Source organism: Camelus bactrianus, chromosome 4 (genome assembly GCF_048773025.1).
Source record: "Camelus bactrianus isolate YW-2024 breed Bactrian camel chromosome 4, ASM4877302v1, whole genome shotgun sequence".
In the NCBI taxonomy this organism is placed as follows: domain Eukaryota; kingdom Metazoa; phylum Chordata; class Mammalia; order Artiodactyla; family Camelidae; genus Camelus; species Camelus bactrianus.
Genome location: NC_133542.1, coordinates 76,357,498 through 76,380,250, shown reverse-complemented (window position 1 = coordinate 76,380,250; position 22,753 = coordinate 76,357,498). Strand labels below are relative to the sequence as shown.

Below are 22,753 nucleotides of genomic sequence, written 5' to 3'. Positions count from 1 at the left end.
TGAACCTGAAATCTCTGTTTTGTTAGCATATGGTCAGCTACTGATGGACAAAGATTTCCTTAAGGGCCTGGCGGGGGTGGGGGGGAACCTTCCAGTCTTTGCCAAAGGGCTCTGGGACCAAGCCTTCAACACTGAGCCAGGCAGCTTCCAACTCTGCCTTAGCCTTCACTTCCTGCCTCTGCAGAGAGTGCCAGCAGGAGGCGAGAGCTCGGGGCCCACTCGGTCTCTCCTGAGGAAGCGTGCTTTGCCTCTTAGATCCCTAGGAGCGAGTCCAAGCTCTCCAAACCCCTTGGGGGCGTCTCGTTCCCAGCCTTTCCTCCCAGACTTTGTGATTAGTCTGTTGTTTGCCCAGCTGTTCTCTATCACCTCAAGCAGAACTCAGAAAATGTTTTCAGTAACTGCCCCAGCATACATCTGGAGCCCTAGGCCAATTCTGAGGGAGATGAAATGCAAACAAGCTTTGAAGCTGGCCTTCCAGAGAGCACAAGACGCATCAGAACACATAATTAGTCAGGACTCTGTGAATGAGGCCTGTTCTGCTTTCTCCAGTATTGGGAACGTGGGCTGTTATTCTCACAGCCACTGCCGAGCTGAAGAGCAGTGGTGGGACTGGGTTAACAGGCCATCGGATGAACTGCGCTCACTGAGAATTAGCTGTTTCTCTTAAGTAAGTATTCCCCTGGCTGCTGCAAGCCTTTGGATGATTTCTAGTGTTCTGGGGGAGAAAAAGTAGTTGCTTACAGTTTTTGTCCCTTTTAAAACTGCTTTATAAAGGGGCAGAATTAGAGTTCCTTCTCTGCCATTTTTGCTGACAGCACCCCACACTTCATCTCAGGCCCTCACCGTGCTTCTCCCGTCCACTGACAATAGCCAGTAATCGCATCCAAACCCATAGTCCTTATAATCACTACTTCTCCCCCCAGATCTCAAACACTTGAAATGTTGCACCCACCAGCGCAGTGCTCCACCCCACCTCCCCACCAGGTAGAGTCTCAATGGCCGCACCACCATCACATGCCAGGATCTGTCCCTACTTCACCTGCACCCTCTGCCTGGTTCCAAAATCCCACTTTAAAATGTGCTCTATGGTGTCATTTCCAGTTTCCAGGGGACTGGGACTTCACGCTGCCTTGCCCACCAGGCTTAAACTTAGGCAAGTCAGCCCTTTTCAGATGAGGCAATTCTGGAGAGGTGCTCAGCTCCAGGCCATCAGCAGGCACCATTCCCAGCAGCTTGGAAAATGGGCACCTCCACCCTGCCATGGGGATTTGGGCAGCACATCACAGCCAGGTGGCCCCGTCTTCCACGGGAGACCATGGGGGACCCCGGAACACCTTGGCCCCTGCTGACCTCCTCTCCCTCCTGCCTGGCCTTTCTGCCCTTCCAGCACCTTTGGGACTGGTTCCCTACACTCAGTTCTCTCTGTGAGCCACCTGCCGTGGGCTCTGGTGTCCTGCCTGGCCCCTGGCGGCTGATGACTGGATAACGGCTCATTCTCACCTGGGGTCGCCCAGCAAGCTTACGGCCAGGCAGAGAGTAGCACCCAGGCCTCCCGCCCCCCCAGCCTGGATGCTCTCTTGCCTTGTCCTGGCTTCCTCGACCCCTAAGTGGGGTCACTAATACTGTCCTTTGTGGGCCACTGGGATATCCAGTGGCCTGGAGACACGAACGCTGAAAGCACTCGGGATGGTTGAGAGCAGCGTGCAGGAGGGGAGCTGACGCCTGCGGGCGGCACTCTTTATCCCTCTGGGATGGGTGTGTGGGACTCACGGCCCCTCCTGCCCCATGCTCCAGAGAGCCGGCTCGGGCAGCAAGCCCAGAGGGACAAAGATGCTCTTGTTGAGTTTCAAGCTTCTCCCAAAGAACAGAAATTCCAGGGGTGGATTTCTGAAACCCTCTCGCAGGGAGGGGATGGAAAGAGGGCCTTTTCCCTCCCCACTGCCTCGGGCTGACTCAAACATCCTTCCCCCAGTGGAACGACTTTTTCCGATGATAAAGGAAATACATGCTCACTGTAAAAACAACAATAAATAAGTTTGAGCAAGTCCCAGTGTGTGAATTACAGCGTGTCGCTGCCCCACCAGCCCCACGCCCCGGAGAGGACGCAGTTAACACACGGGCACGTGGCCATTGGGTTTTTTCACTGCGTCTGGGAAGATGCTGTTTCTGGAGCCATCCTTGCACGCCAAGAGGGGCAGGGAGAACTGGCTAAGAGCCTGGGCTTCTGAGTTGGAGAGACCTAGCTGGGACTCCCAGTCCTGCCACCACTGCCACAGCTTTGTACACCTGAAAGGTGGGGACAGTCACACTGGCCTCACTAGGACGTGAAAATTCAATCTGAGGATACGGGTAAAATGCTAAGCAGAGAGCTGGGTACTTACCAAGGTCTCCCCTGAGATTCTGATTCCAGTCCGTCTGTGTCCAAAACCCTCCCTCCCGAGCCTCGCCCTCCCCTGCCGCCGAGCCCAGCCAGCACGAACACAGAGGACGGGGTGGGATGGGGCAAGGTTGACCCCCATGGAGGCTGTCCGCCCTTCTGCCCACCTGGAAGGGCCGGGACAGGGGAGGGGGGCCCAGCTGATCACAATGCTCCAACACCCCGTCCGGGGCTGCTCACCAAACGCGGCTCGGAGGACCGGCTGTCAGCGTGTTGGTGGGGCTTCCATGTGCGGAAGGCATTCAACAGCCAAACAAGGGCGGGAATCGGGGTCAGGCAAAGGGGCACTGGCCTTCCCCGCAGAATCCCTCGGCGACGTGAGCTATGTTGGGACAGGGCTGCAGGGCCTTGTCCCCACCATGCGCCACCCCCTGACATGTTCTCGGCTCTGGAACCTCCTTTTTGTTGGTAAACCTTATTTTTATAGACTCGTTGAAGATCTGCAGCAAGCCTGACGCGGCTGCACAGAGAACCCCCACCTCCTGGCACCTAGCTCCCCCGATCGCTGGCACCCGGCGTCTGCATGGGGCGTCAGTTACGACAGGTCAGCCAACGGCGATATACTTGCTCAGTGTCCCCTAACGTCCTTCTCTGTCCCAGGGCCCCCCAGGGCCCACGTGGCATTCGGGCGTCGCGTCTCCTCGGGCCCCTCCGAGGTGGGGTGGTTTCTCAGACTTTCCTCACTTCTGGCCAGCCGAGCAGCTTTGAGGAGGGCTGGCCAGGTTTCTGCAGATGTCCCTTAAAGGGGGCGGACGACGGGCTTGGGGAGGAGGACCCCGGAGGTGAGGCGGGGCGCGTGCTGTCCAGGGGGCTCGTCACTGCCGAAGCCCGCCTCGGTCCCAGCGGAGGTCCCCTCTTCCGTGCTGCACTCTGTGGCCCCCTGGGCCCCCCTTCTGGCGCCGCCCATACGGAGCCTGCACTTGGGCGATGCTGATCCAAGTCCCGCACGCGGCAGGCGCCTGATTCACCGTCCCTGAGCTGAGCGGAGCCGGGAAGCCGGACCCGTGCCGCCACCCGCTAGGAGTGGCGCTCTCCCTTGGTTGGAGTCCCTCCCGGCTTGCGGTCTAGTTAAGCCCAGCCGCTCCCTGGAGCCTGGCTTGTTGGTTCGGCTCACTCGTGACTCGGGGGCTCCCCAGGCTCCGCACTCTCAGCCTCTGCCCACCCAGGAGGAGGGCGCCCCAGCTCCCCCACAAGTGCCCTGCCTCTAACCCCGCACAGACCTCAAAGGCGCAGCAGCAGAGGGAAATCAGGACAGGCGAGGACGCTCGGTCCTCCTGGGGGGGGGCGGTTCCGTGGCCGAGCGGAAACCACGATGAGATCAGGAGGAGCGTGGAAAGGGCTCCGCGGGGTCCCCGTGCACGGGCAGCCCAGCCTGGGAGGGCCTGGCGGGGTGGGGGTGGGCTTGCCCAAGCTCCACCCGCAGGTGGTTCAGGAAGAAGCCCCTACTCCTCTCTTTCACTTTTTTAAAAAAAATTTTGAAAGAAAAACCCTTTAAATAATAAACTAAACAAATAAAATGAAGTCTCCAAACCAGGAACGGCGCTGACGGCTGCCTGCACCGTGGCAGCCGCCTGGGGGCCGGCCGTGGCCACAGCAGGTACTCCCTGGACAGTGAGCTGGCTTCGCCTCGCATGGGACTGAAGTTCAGGATTAGAGCCGGGGGGCGTTCTCTGTCTCCGGGGTCCTTGTGTCCCGCCTGAGATGCTGGCCTGTCGGGACGCTGTCCCGGGAGCGTAGCAGGTTTGTCTCTGACTCCAACCCCTCGGCCCTGGGGCACAGATGATGGGGGCTGCCGATCCCCATGTCACAGGGGAAACTGAGGCAGAGTGATAACCCAGCTGGGCTTGCCAGCCCTCCAGCAGGAGGAAGTTGTCCCTGCTGGAGCCCCACCCAGAACACCTAGAAGGCTGCTTCCCGGGGCCGGCAGCCCAGGGCCTGGCACGGAGAGGGCCGGACCCGAGCCGCGGCTCCAGGAGGGTGCAGCGGGGGCAGACCCTGGGGAGAAAGCGGCTGCCCAGTTGGAGGGGAAGGGGGAGGGCTCCTCTGGGGGGTGGAGGCCTGGTCAGACCCACCCCGCAGCCCCTCCCTGCCACCCCCACCAGGGAGAAGGTCCTGTCCCGGGAACAGTCACACTCCGGCCCGTGCCTCTCCCGGGTGCTTACCGTCCAGAGAGGGTCCTCCCCAGCCACTGTCAGTCAGGGAGTGTGGGGCAGAGAGGGGTCAGGGTGGAGACCAGGAAGGGCCAGCAGCTGGCAGCTCTCCATGGAGGGCAAGCCCACCCCCCCCCCACCGGCTGAAGGGTCCCTGGGCTGGACCCTCAACCTCACTGAGCCCGTGTCCTTCCTCAGAAGGGCGGCAGCAGCCAGCCAATCAATGGGGACTGGGAAGGGGCGGTGGGATTTGAATCCAGCACCTGGGGGTTCTGCCCACTGGGCCAGAACAGCCCCGCGATGTGGGGGATGAGGGGCACAAGACGCCGGGACTCAGCCCTTCCTCCCTGGAGCCCATCCGGAGGGCGCACCACAGAGCGCCCCCACCGCCATGGGGACACCCCCAGCCACCAGGCGCCCCTAGGCCACACCGCCCCTTCTCCTGTGGAACCCTGTGCTCTTGTGCCGAGCCCGCCCTATGCCCCGATGCAGGTCACCTCGCCGCCCTGAGCCTGACCTCCCGTCTGCAATGCACAGGTAACCCTTGTTTCTGCTCCCGGACTCCACACCTGAGGGCTAAGACCGGAGGCCACCGCCAGCCTCCCTGGGGGCCCCCGCTCTGGCCATCCTCTGTGTGCCAGGGGGACGCCTACGGCAACGCACAGCGATGCAGGCAAACAGGAGGACACGTGGCCGCAGCACCCAGGGGCACATCCCTGGGCTCAGCCTTGCTTTGGGGCCAGGGCGCCCAGGGGTGTTCAATGACCGCACCTCGTTCGGATGACTGCACTCAGCCCAGAGTGGCCAGCGGGCTCCGCGGGAGCCCCGGCAGAGCCCAGACCCCTGCCCCACAGTGCAGCCCTCTCCCTGACCCCCACCTCCTTCTGGGGGGCTGGGGCAGGAGGGGCCTTGATCTAATCCTGAGGCCGCTTGAACCTAGAGGTCAGCATCGAGGGAGATGGCCCGAGGCCGATGCTTTAGTTTCTTCTGGCAAAACTCACAGCTTCCTGTTTCCCAGATAGAAGACAGAGCACGACCGTCAGATGGGGGACGGGCTTCTGATGAGCTTTGTGTGAATAAATCAGAAACAGGCAGAGGAAACAGCCGGAGGAAACAGCCCCGCAGTCTCACCGCAACAGCCAGGCACCAGTGCTCAGGGGGAGTGTGTGGAGGGCAAAATGCACCCGGGCTGACTCCAGCTCCGGCACAAACTCCCCGGGGACCCCACAGGCCGAACCTTTTCTGGGGATGCAGCAGCTTGTGGGGAAGGGTCCAGGGCAGGAGGGTGTGCAGCCAGTTAGGCCCAAAGTACCCACAGGATGAATAGTCCTTAGCGGTAACCCCAGGAGCTCGAGGCCCAAGCCCTGGGCAGGTGGCTGCAGCCCAGACACTCTCCTGTGAGGCTGCCTGGGCCTCAGTTTACCTGCCTGCTGAATGGGCACACCGACACTTGTGGGAACAGCCCCAGTGGGGCCACGCAGGCCAGCCTCAGAGGCGTGGGTGCGCATGCTCTGGGGGAAAATTAGGGTCCCCCACCTTCTCGCAAATTGGTACCAGCAGTGTCCGACTCCTGCGGACTTGCCACAAACCTGTTTTCCCTCCACCATAGTGACTCGGTGACTCGGAAACCAAGCAATGTGTCACCGCCTGTGTTGGCATTGCCAAGAGTGGTCACCCACAAAGCTCCCAGGTGCCCCACCCTCACAGCCCCACCTGCACCGACCAGGCAGGCCAAGCACAAGGCCAGCTGGAGAACACATTCACTCCCTGGGCCCAGCCGAGATGGGCGCCCCACTTCCAGGCTGGGGTCACTGGACCATCGCAGGCTGAGACCGGGGTAGGTGTGCTTCCAGGGCACTGGGAAAGTGGGCAAGACTGAGGAGGAGGCTGGGAGAGAGGGGTGAGGACTGACAGTGGTGGGGAGTTGGGGAAGGAATAGGGGCAGGTCCAGGGAGCTGGGCAGACAAGAAGAAGGAGTCAGGGAGCCCTGGGCAGGGCCAGGGTCCAGCCCAGAATCCACAGCCCCTCATCCTCGAGGCCCTGGACACACTCCTCACCCCCAGTGCAGGCCCTGGGCTCCCCAGTTCCTGCTGAGGGAGGGGGGCGGGGCAGGAGGAGAGGCCTCAGAGAGGAAGATTGTGTTCCAGGAGCAGGGTGCCTGGGTGCTCCTGGAACGTCCCCCGGGACACCACCATAGGGACGGGAGTAAACAGACACCCACGGTGAGGGCTGTGCGGAGGCCATGGAGATGAGCCATGAGAGGTTCCCAGGGTCTGGGAAGACGGGCGCCCAGCCTGGCACAAGAGTGACCATCAGCGGGGGCCCTGCCACCCTCAGGGCCTGGGACACCCACAGTGGAGGGGCACGGCCGCTGGGACCACGGTCGCCGGGGGTGGCTTCTCGTCCGCGCCAGGTTCAAGCCCCCACCTCCCAGAGCTGAGCTGAGAACCACAGCCAGAGGCCTTCGTGGGCCGAGCGCAGGGCCCGGCCCCAGAACGTTCCTGACGCTGAGAGGTTCCCCGAGGTCCCAGCGCCACTGGGACGGGATCTGGGTGGCGCTGGCTGGTTCACCAGCGTGGTGATGACGTGAGTACGTGGCTCGCTACAGGCTTCCTGGCCACGGCCCTCTGACCCCCCACCCCCCCAGCCCCAGGCCCACTCCGGTTCACACCCCTGGAAACGAGGCCGGGAGAGCAGACATGTCCACTTGGCGGGGGTTCTTCGGGGTGTGTCCCAAAGTCCTCCGTGACCCTCAGCCTGAGGCCCCCTGACCACTGCCTCTGCCCTCGACGGGGCTGCAGTGCAGCAGCCCCGTGTGGAGCAGGAAGGCCAGGCGGCCTGGCCCCGCACACCTGGGCCCCCGGGAGCCACAGCAGGTGAAGTGAAGTGGGGAGAGGGAGTGAAAGCAGGTGCTGTGGAGGGTGAGCTGGCTGTGGGCTGGGGGCGGGTCTCTGTCGAGGACAGGAGCTCCGGGGAAGGGACGGCTGAGCTGGACGTGGAGGAGAGTGCAGTGTGATGGGCAGACAGGGAGGCAGGGACGCTGTCAATGGGGCTTACACCAAGGGGCAGAGGTGTGGCCGTAGCAGGGAGAGCGGGGGCAGGAAGTCAGCCCAGGTGGGGTCCCCGGGGTCCCCTGGACATCCTCCAGAGGACGAGGGGGAGACGTGGAAGCTTGTGCAGGACCTGAGTGACGCAGTGGGATCTGTGTTCTAGAAAGATCCCGCCGGCTGACAGCCAAGAGCGGACGCATCCTCCAGGCGGAGCAGGAGAGGACCAGGGGTCAGGGCTCCAGAGACAGACAAGGAGGATCCTTGCTCCGTGATGCTCATTTCCAAGGTCACCAGGGTGGCCAGGCCAGAGGGGACAGAGCCCATCTCCTGTAACTGGGGGCAGTCCCTGTCTGGAAGGGCCCCCGTGCGGGCGCTGGCCCCTCTGTGAGAAGCACGTGGGGTGGGGAGAGGCTCAGGAGGAGCTCTGCTTTTCTGATTTTCTTCAGGCCCCAGAAGTGTCCATCTGCCTGGTCTGAAGCTGAGCGTCCCTGCCTTGGAAATGCATCCGAGGGACAGTGCCCATCTGGCTCCAGAGCCAGGGTCCCACGCCACCTGGTTAGGGGAGGGGACACTGAGCAGCGCCGGGAGGGAGCCCTGTGCGCGGATGGCCTGGCCGGGACACAGCACTGCCCCATTAGGGGCCTGCTGCGGCCAGGGAGGAGGCCTGTTACAGCAGCCTCTGCTCGTCCCAGGCTGGCCCTGGGGCCCAAGACACAGGCACAGGGCAGACGGCGTTGGGGTGGGGGGAGCCTGCCCTGCGGGGTCTGCTGGGCCTCTCCGTGTCCTCCGTCTCCTGGGAGGGAGCCCCTCCATCTCCCCAACAGGAGTGCTGCTGGTGTCATCAGCTGTGCCCCACTCTACGGTCTGCCCCAGCCTGGAGGCCGCTGGGCAAGCCACTGTCCCCTCCAGGGAGGAAACAGAGGCGTGGGGAGGCAGCCACTTGGTGGCCCACACGGGCCTGTCTGCCCCGAGGCCCCTGGGCTGTCCCGGTTCCCACAGCCCCCACCAGCGCCTACCCCTAGGAGCGGCCGGAGGGTTCAGGTCCCAGCTCCCAAAAGACATGGCTGCTTTTGTTCCCACAGCCCCTGGCACAGATGTCCGGCCCTCAAGTACCGACACTGCTCAGGACCCCTGGAGCTGGGGAGGGCGGCCCCCCAGCTCCCAGGACAGGCCGGAGCCACACCAGGACTCTGGGAGGCGGGATGCCTGGACAGCTGGGCCCCACATCGGAGAGGCTGCCTCCAGGCTGAGTCCCGGGATGTGGCTGGGCCAGAGCAGACCTTTCGCCTCTGTCCCAGAGTCTTTGGCGCCCACGGACCAGGCCCGGCTGTAGCTGGGGAACTGGGGGCTCCACTCAGTCCAGACCCTGCCCCAGACCTTCAGGCAAAAGGAGGGGGCTGAGAGCATCCTGGGACCACCCCACGCCTGCCTGGCACGCGCGGGTGTTTCCCTTCCAAATGTGAAGACACAGAGCAATTTTTTAGAGAGAAAACGCACTTGAGATGAGAAGAGTAAAGCTGCCATGGGGGCGGGCGGGCAAAGGGGACGCCTAGAGCCACCAAGCCGACGGGGGTGGAGAGCCTGCCCTGCCAGGGGGAGGAGGGGGAGGCACCTGGCGTCTGGCCTTGCGTCCCCGGCGTCACCGTGCGGGCTCAGGAGACAAGGACACGCCACACCAGGCCGGCTCTCCCCTTGTGTAAACAGCCCTGGGAGAACCGCATGGGGCGTGAGGTCCGCGGAAAGGAGGGGGTGGCGGTGGGCGAGGGGCGAGGGAGGCCGTTTGGGCAGGTGGTGCCCCGTGTCCCCAGGCATGACTTAGAGCGAGCCAGAGGTGTGGGACCTGGGGGCCTGGGCGGGGCAGGAGTTGTCTGAGGCCTCAGTCAGTTAGTGTCCAGGCCGGGGCCCGAAGCCAGCCTGCCCACTGACATCCTGCAGGTGGACCCCCAGCCCTTGCTGTAGCCCCCCGGGGGCCAGAGCCACAATGACCGCTGTCACCTGCCGGTTCATCCAGGGCCCCTAACTCCCGGGCGGGGCCACAGTCTGCCCAGGCTCTCCAGATCAGGGGCCCCAAAATCTTCTGCCTCAAAACGTCCCATCCCCAACCCTCCATGCGGCCCTCACTTCCTGGGCAGGGCTTTGGCTCCCAGGCTCCTCCCTGCTGACAGGTAGATACCCACGAGCTGACCCCTCAGCAGGCTCCTCTCTCAGCTTTCACACAGAGCCTCAGAAGAAGGGTGGGCTGCACCTTCCTCAGAGTGCCTGTCCCTCCAGGCCTGGACGTGAGGACCCTCCAGTAAACGAGGTCACAGAAGGCTCCTTTCTTGAACAGGAAGACCCTCTTTTCAGTCACGTTTCCCTTTTCGCCCTGGCTGCCAGTGGCCCAGCACTGCCCTCAGGGCCCGCCACATGGTCGCTCTGCTGGCGTCCCAACTCCATCCCCTGGGGCTGGCTTTGCTTTCCCATCTCTTGTCTGTCTTCCTTGACGTGTGTGTGTCCCTGGCAAACCTCCTCAGGCCTTGGAGGAGTAAGATGGCCTCACTTCATTTGCTTGAAGTTGCATGCAGTGGAGCTGTATCCAGCAACAAAGCTGAAGTCCAAATGGGCCAGGAGGTCAGGAGGCAGTGGGTCCTGGGGAGGCAGGTCCAGGAGAAAGGAGGGATGAGGGGAAAGGTCCGTGGGCCGCCCAGCGGTCTTCCGATGACGGGTGCTGTCTGCCACAGGGTGGTCGTTGTAAAGGCTGGAAACTGGCGGGGCTGGAGGAGGCGGCACCGGGCAGGGGCAGGGTATCCAGGAAGCGGCCATGTGAGAGAACAAGACAAAGGTCAGCCTCCAAATGACAACCGGCCCCGGGGATGGGCAGGGGCCTGGTCCCCGGGGCCCCACCTCCCACCGGGTGGCTCTGCTTTTCTTTCGGACTCAGCCCTCCTGCACGCAGCTTGAAGCAGCCTGTCTGTGGGCTCCAGCACCTTGGACGCAGCCGTCTGCAGGGCGGGTCCTGGGGGCGGGGGATGCCCGGCCCCGGCCCTACCCATGGGGGCTCACGGCTGCGGGGGAGGCAGCCGGCACTGGCCTCCAGGCAGGAGCAGAGGATAAAGCCCCACTGTCCTCGCTACTCCAGTCCTGCTTCAGGGAGCGGCTGAGCAGTGGTGCCCAGGGGTCCCTCCCCAAATCCCGGTTACAAGGTCATCATGATAGACTGGGGCCTTCTGTCAGCAGAACAGTCAAGGGTCTGCAGAGACAGAGCGGGTGCTTTCAAGGCCCCCCTGTGCTGGTTCCCCGTCTCAACTTTTTAATGCTCCGTGTCCCCAGGGACCCAGCGTCGGAAGCCAGCAGCCCCGGGGGTGCGAGCGCCGGTCAGCAGTCCCAGGTCCGAGCCGGTGCCGTCCCGCACGGCGGGGAAGCCCAGCTGGCCCTTTAAGGAGGGGGGCCGCCGCTGGCACCCGCGCAGCTGGCCCAGCGCAGAGACGGGCACGTTCCTGATCCTGCTGGAAGGCTGAGCTGGAAAGGAGACAGCGTGTTCTCGCACAGCTCAGTAAACAAGCCCAAAGTGTTTTGAAAGCCTCTGCCGATACAAAGGACTGTGAAATAAATGCAAGAATTGCAAAAGAAGGGCCAGCTGCTGGGGAGGGGAGCGTGGGCGGGAGGAGGGCATCCAGGCTGCTCCCCACCGGCTCCGGGTGCGTCTGTATGGTGACGGGTCACTGTGTGTGCCTGGGGTCCGGGCCACAGCCTGGGTGTGCAGATGTGGGGGCCGCGTGTGCAGATGTGGGGCCGCGTGCTCGCCCAACCGGCGAGGGTGCGCCTGGATCCGCGCCTCTGGGTCTGAACTCAAGGGTGTGAATGCCTGTGGGTGTTTCGGTGCCCGTGGGGCTGCCCCCGTGTCTGTGTGTGCGGCTGGGGCAGGTGTGTCTGCACACACAGAGCGCAGCAGCGCTCCTGCCCGCCACAGCTCTTCCGTCGGAGCCCAGCTGGAGGGGACCCAGGGTAAAGCCTCCCTTGGAAGGGAGCCAGGAGCCCCGCCCCCCAGGGAGCTAATTAAGGGAGCCCTGGCGTCTGAAGCTGCGACATGGGCAGGAACCCGGTGCTGAGGTGAGCCTGGCGGGGAGCACGCCTTGGGGCCTGGACCTGCTCACACACTATGATGGGCTCCGCCAGGGGTGTTTTACGCAGTAATGATGGTGCTGAGGGCACGGGAGCCCCGCAGGAGCTCCCCCGAGCACTGGGGGAGGGGGCCTCAGACGCCAGACCTGACCTTCCCGACAAAGACCAGGATAGAGCCCCGCTCAGCCACTCCCTGCTCTCTGGACTGGGGCTCAGTTTCCTCATCTGTAAAATGGGCAGAACAGCACCTCCATCCCAGGACGGTTGTGCAAGTTGGACGAGAGCCCTTGCAGGGGGGCAAGGTGCCTACAGCAGAAACACATGCCCCCCGCTGCCTGCCCCACCTCTGCACCGTGGGCTGGAGGAGTGCGGCCAAGTCGGGCCTTGTTCTCCGAGTGCACTGGGACCGGCAGCCTCACCCTGGGGAGCAGGCAGGGTGTCGCTCTTCCTGGAATCATCTCCCCCAGCTCCCCCACAGCCCAGCCCCCCACCACGCCCCGTCACTCAGGAGCCAGGAGACGGGGCAGTCGGCTCGACTCAGGGCTGGGTGCTGGAGGGGCGCCCGCCACAGGACAGGCACAAAGCAGAGCCGGAGAGGCAGGCGCCACGCTGCGGGAGAAACACGGCAGCCTTGGGACCATGGTGGGGCATCGGCCAGCCTGGGGAGCGGGGAGGCTGAGGCCTGAGAGGGCAGGGACCCCAAGGAAAAGCAGGGTGGGCCAGGAGCAGGCACACAGTAGGTGCTCAGAGCCCGCTGAGTGAACGATTAAACCCTGTGAGGCTGGAGAAAACTGAATCCCAGAGAGGGCACATCCCTCTAAGGTCACCAGGTCCTGTCTGCCTGGCCCCATGTGATGCCCGTCCCTGCCCGAGAGTGGGCTGGTGTCCCCAGGCCCGATGCCCGGTAGGACCTGTCCCCACTGCCGCCGGCTCCCCGCCAAGTGCTGCAAACCCCTCCCAAGGCTCTGGGGTCAGAGCCAGAAGCCACTCTGTCCCCGGCATGGTTGGGGAGCCAGGCAGCTCGGGAACAGCCAATTCCCTGAATACCTGCCCGAAGCCGCCGGGCAGCCTGGGGGGCAGAGCAGCGGCCTCCAGCCAGCGCCCGCGGCTGGCACGGGGACTCCCCGCCGGCTGAGTCTCTGGGTACCTGTGAGCCAAACCACTCAGAAACCACAGGCCAAAGGAACACACTTTCCAAAGTGCCCGGGAGAGAGGGAGACACCGCGGCTTCTGTGCCGCCGCCCCGCCCCGGGGAACTGAGGCAGCAAAGGGCGCGGGGGCCGGGGCAGGGTGGGGGCTCCACGCCCTGAGCTCCCCAGCCCCCGCCGGCTGTAGGCGCAGAAGCCCCTCTCCTGTGTCCAGCACTGGTCCTGGCCCTGAGGGGTCTGCTAACGCCCGGCAGGCCCTCTCCCTTCCCAGGAAAGGGACAAAGGCAGGAGGCATTGTCCCCGCCAGACTGGGACAGGGTGAAGCAGGGGGTGAGGACTGGTGACACAGCCACGCTGCCAAGACAGCCTCGCAGGGACCAATCTCTGGGCCACGACGTGGTGTTCCTCCCGCAGACTGTGCGCTCCCCCGGGGGCCTGGCTGGGTCTCCCCTCGGTGTCCTCAGTGTCCACAAGGCACCGACTCTCACAGCCCCGAAGGCCAGAGTCACCTGGTAGGGTGCGCACGGCCTCGCTTCCCACGACCGCACCAGGCGTGGCTGTGAGAGGTCACTTGAGGTGTCAGTGGATGGACAGAGGACAGGGGCCTTGAGCCCAGGGTCTCCTCCTGTCCCCAAGGGCCGAATGGCTGGGTCATTAGGACTTGGCTATCAACCCTCAGCCCGGGAAGGGAGGGAGGGAGGGAGGCGGGAACAAGGCCCCCAAGCTCCCAGAGGCAGCGAGAGGACAGGTGGGTGAGGCAGGGAAGGGAGTGGGTGTTCTTGGGACAGTGCAGTGTCCATCCTGTCCTGGGGGTGGGAGAGGGGAATCCACAGATGTGTGCAGGAGGATGTGGAGCGGGGATGGGTAGGGAGTAGGGGGAGGGTATAGAGGGGTGGGATGGGGGAGGGGCAGGGGGCAGATGCAGGGGAGGGGGAGGTGCATGGGGGAGGGTTCAGAGGGAGGGTACAGATGCAGCTCCTCAGTCCCTTTTCTGTCCTCCCATCCCACATCCGTGAAAGGAGGAGGGGTCTGGCTGGAACTTCGTCCTGGTCCTTGGGGTCCAGGGCAGGGGACGTCTTAGTAAGAGGGACACCCCAGCTCTGTCGGTCACTCAGCCAGCAGAGAGAGGGTCCCAGGCTCTGTGCCAGCCTCGAGCTCTGGAGGAGCCCAGCCGGCACCACTCCTGCCTCAGAAGGCCCCCCGGTGACTGCACCCAGTAGTCACACCAAACCCGGAGCCCCTTATCCTGCACCCAGCGCCCTTGCCTCCTTCTTGAGGGCCGGGGAAGGGGCTCCTGTCTGCAGGGCCGCCCTCCCGCACTGAGGAGCCCCGTGGGCTGATTGCCCGGGACCGGGACCCCCGCCCTCCTGCACGCCTCGAACCCCCGGCAAAGCCCTTGTGGCACCGGGTACAGAGCGGCACCAGTACCAGCTGAGGGGAGCCTGCCGGGGCGGGGCGCCCCCACGGAAGAGCGTGTGAAGATTAATGCTGCGGGGTGTGCGGATCCCCGAGGAAGCTCCTGCAATAAGAGACCCCAGGGGGGCTGCTGAGGGAAGAGAGGGAAACGGGCAGCTGGGTGTGGAGGAGGAGGACGGAGAAGCACAGAACAGCCCTCTGGGGAACCAATGGCATCGCAGAGAAGGGGCGGCCAGAAGGGCATGGGGGTTGGGGGAGCAGCACCCCGGCCACAGAAGCCCAGCGAGAGCTGACAGCCCCTGGCAGGGGGGGGGGGTGGCAGAAATAGCTTCCCTCCTTCCCGCTCCAGACACCAGGTAATGCTTCGAGGAGGGGCTGTGGTCGCCCGGAGGAAGAGAGCAGGGGCAGTGGGCAGGGTCCGGAGACTGATGTCTCTGTGCCTCAGTGTCCCACTCTGTAAAATGGGCGTGTGTGTGGTCCTGACCCACCAGGGGTGCTGTGAGGATGAACCTAGGCGTGTGCGTGCAGGGTGCCAGGCCCACCCAGTACCTGATGAGCCTTAATTCTCTTCCAGCCGCTGGCATCTGCTCCTGCAGTGGGAAGGGAGGAAGCACCCCCAGCCCAGAAAGCCTGGGCCCTCCTTTCCTACTGACGCCTGGTGCGCCCACCCTCCCCACCGGCAGGGGTTCAAAGGGGACGTGATCAGCGTTTGCCCAAGGGGGCTTTCCAGGCCCTGCCACGTGGGGGCCCGGGGCGTGCACACTTGAGGATCAACGTGGGGGCTCTGGGGCCTGGGAGATGCGGACTGAGGGCTTGACATCCTGCAGCAAAGACGGGGTTTGGCCCGAACCTGGGATCCTGAGACCCCCGTGCCCCAGAGCCCTTTCCTGGGGGCCCCGCTACCATCTCACAGGGCTGGGCTCCTGGAGCAGCTTCCGGAAGCCCTGGGGCAGCCAAATGTCCTCCTCTTCCCCCTCCCCACAGAGCCTCATCTGAGGGGGCGGAGGTGGCAGTGGCGGGAGCTTTGGGGCGGCTCCACGTGGCAAAGCCATCGAGTCAAACTGCCACCTCGGCCAAAGGGCAGGGAGAGTCCAAAGCCCCCACCTCACTGCTGGCATTTCTCACTGGCTTCACCGGACATTTAAGAGCTCAGGGCTCTGCCTCCATCTGTCCGTCCAGCCCTCACATACTGCCTGCTGGCGTCAACTTCCCAAAACATGGGTGCCAGCCTACCATCCCCTCACTGCACAGTCCTCCTTGGCTCCCCACTACCCCAGAATGAAAGTTCTCATCACACACAGGCTTCCTCTCCAGCGCCGGCCTCTCCTTCCCCACTCAGCTTCCCAAATTAAAGTCACACCACCTCCTTCTCCTGGATCTTCTTCCCCGGGACCCCCGGGATGTGCTGTTGCACCGCGAGGCACCTCCCAGTCTGCCCCACTCCCCTCTTCACAACGGCCGGTGCCCGTGCCCGTGCCCCACCCCGCCCAGCCCTGCACGCAAGCTGGTCTGAGCAGCTGGTTCAGACTAGAGTGAAAATGGCTGAAGAGCCAGTAGCCGGGTGACTTTTCCCTGGAAATAAAGCACTATTTATATGGAGCTCCTAGAAGTCATACTTAAGCCAAAGACCCCGGACTTCAAGGTGGGGGGCTCATCCTGCCCCCCCCTTCAAGGCCCACAGTGTGAGTGACTTGACCAGCCCCTCCTGGAGTTGACGGCAGGACTGGGTCAGGATTCCAGAGGCCCGGCCTGCAGCCCAGACCCCTCTCTTTCCCAACCCAGCCGAGAGTGGGAGGCTGGGAGCCCTCTGGCCCCCGGAAGCATCTCCCGGTCATGGGACTCACAGGAGAGTTCTGGTGGGGAGTGGATCCGAGGCCCTATCTCCAGGCGGTGGGGAGGCCACGGGCCTCCAAATTCCAGGCTAATTGGCGTCTGGGGAGCGCACTTCTCAACGGCAGGCTTGTTCTCCTGCCCTGGTCTGCACACTGACGCTGCCCCGGGACACCCCCCCAAATCCAAACTGACCCAGGCCCGTCCGCCGGGGCCGCCCCAGGAAGCCTCTGACCCGAGCCCCCTCCCAGCTGGGAGGCACCACAGCGGCTGGGCTGCCGGCCTGGGAGGAGAGCCCCCCTGACCTCGGGGCCAGAGCGTCGCAGGGAAGCCGGCCCGAGACAGAGGCAGAGACGGAGCAGCCTGTGAGCAGCGGCGGGGAGAGGCGCCCACGCCGACGCGGCCGCGGACGCGCAGACCACGCTCTGGGCAGGGCTCGCTGCAAGAACTGCCCAACCGGACTGTTGCAACAGGTTAGGGTTCCGATCGGCCCCGCAGACGGCCGTCAAGGCCAGGCCTCCCGGCCACTCTGAGCACCCAGGCTTTGGGGACCGTGGCTGCCGAGTAGGGAGGAAAGGTCACGTCCCTGGGCCCCCGAACATGTCGTCTGTGGGCAGGACGGGACGGGCAGGCATGGGGCTCATGGATGGTCATCCTCACCCCAGGACGGTCCTGAGGAGTCTCTCGTTTGCCCCCGGGGAAGCAGGGAAGAACCAAGTTGGGAAGACCGACGGGGTAAAGGGACACAGCCAGACCCAGCCCAGGGCCCCGCTTCAGCATCCTTTCTCCTCCATCCAAGACTCACCCTGCCCACCTCCCCCTCTGTCCAGCAGCCGGGCAGCCCCTTGGGCCTCGGACCTCCTCTCACCAGCCCAGCCCAGGGCCTCTCAGCTTGGGTGGCCAGCAGACCAGACACAGGTAGACGGCCCTGCAGGCAGACTGAGGGTCAGAGAGACCGCACTGACCTGCACCTCCCTGGGCCCCCATCCCCTCTTTGAGCACCACCTGCGTAGTGATGGCTGCCTTCCCACAGTCTTCTGGCTGGGGTCAAGCCCAGAGGAGGGCCTCTCCACTCCCAAGGGGCCCACAGCGCTCCCTGGTGAGATGCCCACCGTCCAGACGCGACCTCCTGCCCCACAGTGGGGTCTTGCCCTTGGGTTCCTTGCCGGTTTCTTGGCAAGCGTCCCTGTGACGTGCTGGTCTCGGGGCCCCGCCTCCCTCCCAGCCACACCCACCTCTTGATCATGGAGGCCCAAGCAAGGAGAATCTTCCGGAAGGCTCGGCGGGGACGGGCCCAGCTGAGAGCTCTGTTGTCCGGCTACAGCCACGCTCAAGGATGTGTCCAGGACTACTGGCTGGCCCATTCCCAGCAGATCCGCATAATCCGCCCAAAGCAACATGGCTAGTTAAAAGTTTTATTGATTGAGCACAACTGAGTGGGGTAGCAGAAGCCCTCCTGGTGTGGCCCACTTTCCCTAATGGGTGATCTCAGGCACTCGAGCTAGTGTGTTAAAGGGGTTTTAGGACAGCTTAACAGCTCATAAAATTTTATGGTCCCAGTTGAAATCAGAGTGATAACTCTGGTCCACACAGCTATGGGTTGCTAAATGTCTCTCATCTATTTTTTCCCCCGTTTATTGGAAAGTTAACATCTGCTCTGCTAAGGGCGGGAAGAAAAGGGAAGGAAAATAATGATCTGTTTTTCTAGGAGAGAGGTAGGCGACTTGGGCTCTCCTGGCAGCATCTCATTTTCCAAGCGCATAGTTTTCCTTTAAGTCGGAAAGACGATCGAGAAGCCGGCTGACCCACAGTTCACAGAACACCCCAGCAGGCATCGGTCCCCCCACAGCGACTGCTGAGAAATTGAAGTCTATCCAGGCCACGGCCACAGCCCGGGATCAGCACCAGACCAGCCTGGGGAGCCCATTAAGAGTCACTACTTGGTAATTTGTAAAACGCCTACTGTGTGCATGGTCCAGGGGGGCCCACAGAGGCCAAGCACACAATTTCACTGCCTGCGAGGAGCTTACCCTTGGAAGATAAAACTGTGACCGGGCTCTGCTCCCAGACAGCCCTCGCGAAGGCTTCTGGGAGGAGGCGGGGACAGGACAGACGCTCCAAGGAAGAGCAGGATCAGAGGCTGGGCCCGACGACGGGAGAGCCCAAAGTCCTCGCTGCACCGCATGGTAGCGGGCCACCCGACCTCCAGGAGCCTGTTTCCCCGCCTTGCAAGTGCGAATCACATTAGTACCTACCTCTCAGCGCCAGAGTGAGAACAAAAGGCAATACAGCATGCGGAATGCCGGCCCACTGGTGTTTCAGACGCAGCCTCACGAGAAGGAGATGTGGGCAGGCAGTTCAGTGGGTCCTCAAAACGTACACGTGGAGCTATGACCAGGCCCAGCAACTCCACTCCCCCATTTTACTCAAAAGAAGACTCAGCAGCGCTGACAGGTGTTCCCACACGGATGTAACTCAGACCCATCACGGGAGGCCCCACGTGGCACGACTCCTTTTACGTCAAACATCAGCATAAGCAAATCCTTAGAGGCAGCAGATTGGTGGTCGCCAGGGGCTGGGGGGAGGGGGGCTCCTTTTGGGGTGGTGACAGTGTTTCAGAACTAGCTAGAGGCGGTGGTTGCACAACATTGTGAATGTGCTAAATGCCACTGAATTGCCCGCTTTAAAATGGTTAGTATTTTGATATGTGAATTCCACCTCAATCAAAAAAATTTTTTAAGAAGGAAATTTACATTGAGAAACATGACCTATGAAACGCTCGCCCGGGCCGGACCCCAGACATTGCCTCCTGTCTCTCTCCAGCCTGTGACAAGTGAGCTGCCAGGTCCCCCTGCCGACCCACCTGGTCCAGCCCTGGAAGCCCAGAGCCTGGACGCGGCAGGCAGGAGAGGGTGCGGGCTGGCTGCCCCACAGAAAGCGATGAAGAGGCCCACGTCCTAGGGTGTTGGAAGGGTTAAGTTAAATAGATCACTTATGGGAGGTGCATTATAAAGAGAGAGGGACAAGCTCTCAGGCACGCTGGCTGCCCCCGCTGGGGAGCACCTGCCCTGGCGGCCTGTGGGGACAGGCACAGCTGGGGCACCCACAGGGTCAAGGAAGAGCCCCAACCTGCCCCAGACTTCCAGGAAGCTCTGCTCCCCTGCACACCTTCCCCGCCACTCTCCCTCTCCCAGCTTCTCTGGTTTCCTCCCAGACTTCCCGTCTTCATTCCACCCGGGAGAGGCAGCCTGCGGTGGTGGGTCTGTGCTGTGCCACCCCGCAGGCCGCCAGGCCCAGGGTGTGAGCCCGCCCGCCTCGAGGGAAGGCTGCCAGCCCCGCAGCCCCTGAGGCAGCGCCACCCACACATGGCTGCCACAGAGGTGGGACCCAGGCTCACCCCCAGCCACCACTGTCTGGACAGCCTCCTGGGCTTCTGGCCATCCGGGAAAGACCAAAAAGAGGCCGCATGCTTCCCGCCACCGGGGAGCAGCCACGCGCACGGGGCAACACTCACACGGACCTCAGGTGCCGGAGGGCCCCGCAGGCATTCGCCGGGCGGGCGCCACAGGACCGCAGCGCTGCCCAGTGGGGCCCCAGGGCTCGGGGAAACAGCATGGCCGCAGGTGCCCGGGTCTGCCCAATGGGCTGGGAGCTGCCCAGACTTTAAAATATCACTGCCTAGCAAGAAACACGCCTGCCAAGGAATCTGCAAATCTTTGAATTCATAAATGCCCTGTGGGGTGTAGAGACCCCTTGGAAGGCAGGCGGCTGTCCTGGAAAAGGGCACGTGAGCCCAGCCCGCACGGACAGCAGGGAGGGGGTCGCAGAGCGCTCGCTTTTTCCTGGGGCGGGCTTTCCTCCAAGGAGTGGGTCTCATCGGATCCGGATGCCGAAGCCCCCAGCAAGGATGCGAGCCCTGAAGGACTGGGCTGGACGGCCCGTCACGGGAGCCACACACTGGCCCTGCACCCAGTCCCCACGTGCCGCTCAAGTGCAGGGCAGAGTCTCCCTCACGGGCCTGCAGTGAAACCTTGCACGCAGCGGCAGGGTCTGCTTGCCACCCCCGGCCCCCAGCCTTCGCCTCCTCCTCTGTGTGGAGCGGGCCCATCCCACCTCCAGGTCACCTCCTGGAGGCCATCCCCACCACCCCCAGACAGAAGCCCCGGCCCGGCCACGGAGGTGTCCCCTGGAGGCCCGTCCTCGAAGACCCAGCAGCACTCATGTCCCTCTGTCCTGTGTCTGATCTGTGCGTGTTTCCTGCCTCAGCCTCCGTGGGGCCTGACACCTTCCCGGCTGCACTTCCTGCGTGCTGAGCCCCAGGGGAGGTAAATGTTGGCTTAGTGAGGACGGAATATTGAAACAGAAACACTGTGATCAAGACACCTGGGTTCGAGCCCTAGCCCGGCTGCACTGCGCTGTGTGCTTGGGCCCGGTTTTAACCCTTCTTGTCCGTAGAATGGAGGAGACCCAGGGACGCACAGACCAGCGCTCTCTCCATCACTCTGCCTGCCCGCGGACCCCCAGAAGGCAAGGACTTTTTAGGGGGTCTTGAGACCGCCCCCACCCCCGGAGCGAGGAGCTGCAGTTAAGTCCTGTGCCTTCCCGTCCTCGGGGGAGCTTCTGACGCGTCGACACAGCGCACTGTGGGCCCCGAAATAATCAGATTGCAGGAGAGGGAGGCAGAGAGGAAGGGGAGGGTAACTGAGCATCAGAGAGGAAGCTATTCTCAGGTCAGTCATTTCGTGGTTCCTCCTCGTATGTGTGTTTTCGAAGACACCCCCCAGGCGGAGCAGTTCTGTTGTTTTATGACATAAAGTGGATGTTGTCGTGATAGCATCTTACAGAAACCACCGTAGCCACGCTCACGAAACACCAACGACGTACCATAAAACCCTCAAGGTGGGTCTCACTCTCCCACTTTGCAGCCGGGAAGACCACGGCCGTGCCGCCTGGGCCCCAAGGTCACGCGGGGCCTCGGCCACCGGTCGGCAAAGTCACAGGCCGCGCTCCCTCCCCTGCGCGGCTGCCGGCGAAAAGCCCGCCCGATTCCGGCCTTCACACCCAGCCCCCCGCAGGCTCAGGCCCTGCAGTCCTTTTCATTTCCAAGTCTGGCTACTACAGATGCAAAATGAAAAATGAGCCAATAACCCAGTAAATCCGAGCTACTCGGCGCGAAATGCAATAACCGGGGTGAGGACCGGGCGGCGAGTCCAGCCAGACAGATTAAGTGGGCGGCGGCGCCGAGGAGCTGTCCTCTCCTGCGCTCGGTGACATCGAAAGGGCACAGAAAGGTCTCGCCCTGGAGGACGCAGGGGGTCCCAGCCCAGGTGGGGCTCTGACTCGGCCTTCCCGGCCAGGGGCCCCCTCACCTTCCAGGTCTGGAAGATGGGATCCCGGGACGCTCGGAGAACACATACGCCTGGGAAGTCCAGCACAGGTGAGGGCACCGGGACCGCTGGCGCCCGTCCAAGTGCTTAAACGGCCGTGGCCCCGCCGCTCTCGGACGGCGGCCTTCCAAGGCAGAACAGCAACGCTGGTGAAGGCGTTTGGAGGGGAACATGTATGTACATTCTGGGGACATGAGGTCCTGAACAGAAGGAGTCTTCGCTTGCTGGGGGCCTGTCAGGTCACCAGAGTGACTGGCAGAGGGTCCCGAGGCCCAGAGAACGGGCAGGGACACCAGCCCTGCTCACCACACTGCTTGTGCCATCCCAGGGGAGGGACGGGCCACGGAGGTGATGTCCACACTGGGAGTGTTTGTCACCACAGACTCAGAGGTCAGCTGGCCCCGTCAGGTCCTGACTGGCTCTCAGTCCTGGGGAGGTTTTAAGACATTCATGCCCAGTGTCCCCCAAACCCCGCAGACTTGGGTGCCACTGGCCTGGGCGTGGCCAGCTGGCCAAGCACCCCTGCCATCTGAGCCCCGCAGGGCACCCCACCCAGCAAGTGGGCCTCCCTCTTCGGTGCCTCGGTGCCTCAAAACAGGCCGGCGCCACCCAGCCCAGCACGACCCAGCACAGCCTGGCTCTGTGACACCTTCAGAGGTGTGCGTCCTTTCACGTGGAGTCACCAGGCACCCAGACCGACTGCTCAGATGCTCTCGAGGCCCAAGACCCCGCACCTGCCGGTGAGTGTCCACCCACCAGGAAACCCACCAGCCGCCGCGCTGGGCCTCCCCCGACCCCCAGTCAAGGCCCCTGGGTTCTGGGTCTGCAGCCAGAGTGAGGCCTTGCCTTGACCTGCACGTGGCACTGTGGTCGTGAAGGGTCTGGACGGCCCCAGCACCCACACAGGGGCTCCGCAGGACCACACCGAGCACACGGACGCCTCCGCCCGGGAGACAGCCCTTAGGGCGAGCGCCCGCGGCAGGACCCGCCCAGCCTCGTGGAGCCTGGGGCAGAGGGACACGGCAGGAGCAGGGACCCTCTGTGCCCGGGACCCGGGCGTTTTGTCTGCTGTGGGTGTCTGCGTTAATTCGGGTTTTTAAGAAGATTGCATTGAGGCAGCGCTGCTCTCCATCCGGAGCTTCCTGGCTCCTGGGAGGAGCGTCCTGACCTCCTCGCCCTGGCCCGGCCCCGGCCTCTCTGCTCTGCTGCACCGGTGCCAGCTCTCTGGGCCTCT

General features: G+C 63.4%; 1 protein-coding gene and 1 long non-coding RNA gene across 3 annotated transcripts; one reads left to right on the top strand and one right to left on the bottom strand.

Annotated features, from left to right (window-relative positions):
- Window positions 1-9,097: 9,097 nt before the first annotated feature.
- LOC141577407 (uncharacterized) lies at window positions 9,098-14,546 on the bottom strand. The gene is made up of 4 exons (XM_074361450.1): window positions 14,510-14,546; window positions 14,292-14,405; window positions 10,924-13,511; window positions 9,098-10,390 (listed from the first exon to the last, which is right to left on the bottom strand). Exons 1-3 carry the CDS (start codon window positions 14,544-14,546, stop codon window positions 12,562-12,564), a joined length of 1,101 nt encoding a protein of 366 aa, XP_074217551.1. The 3' UTR covers window positions 9,098-10,390; window positions 10,924-12,561.
- Window positions 10,115-16,012, top strand: LOC123616676 (uncharacterized). 2 transcript variants are annotated; one of them, XR_012506638.1, is made up of 4 exons: window positions 10,115-10,247; window positions 10,358-10,458; window positions 10,947-11,726; window positions 14,877-16,011. It is a non-coding gene; the product is annotated as an uncharacterized LOC123616676 (long non-coding RNA). The 2 variants fall into 2 exon arrangements; XR_006724680.2 differs by lacking the exon at window positions 10,115-10,247 and having other exon boundaries at window positions 10,320-10,458; window positions 14,877-16,012.
- Window positions 16,013-22,753: the final 6,741 nt, after the last annotated feature.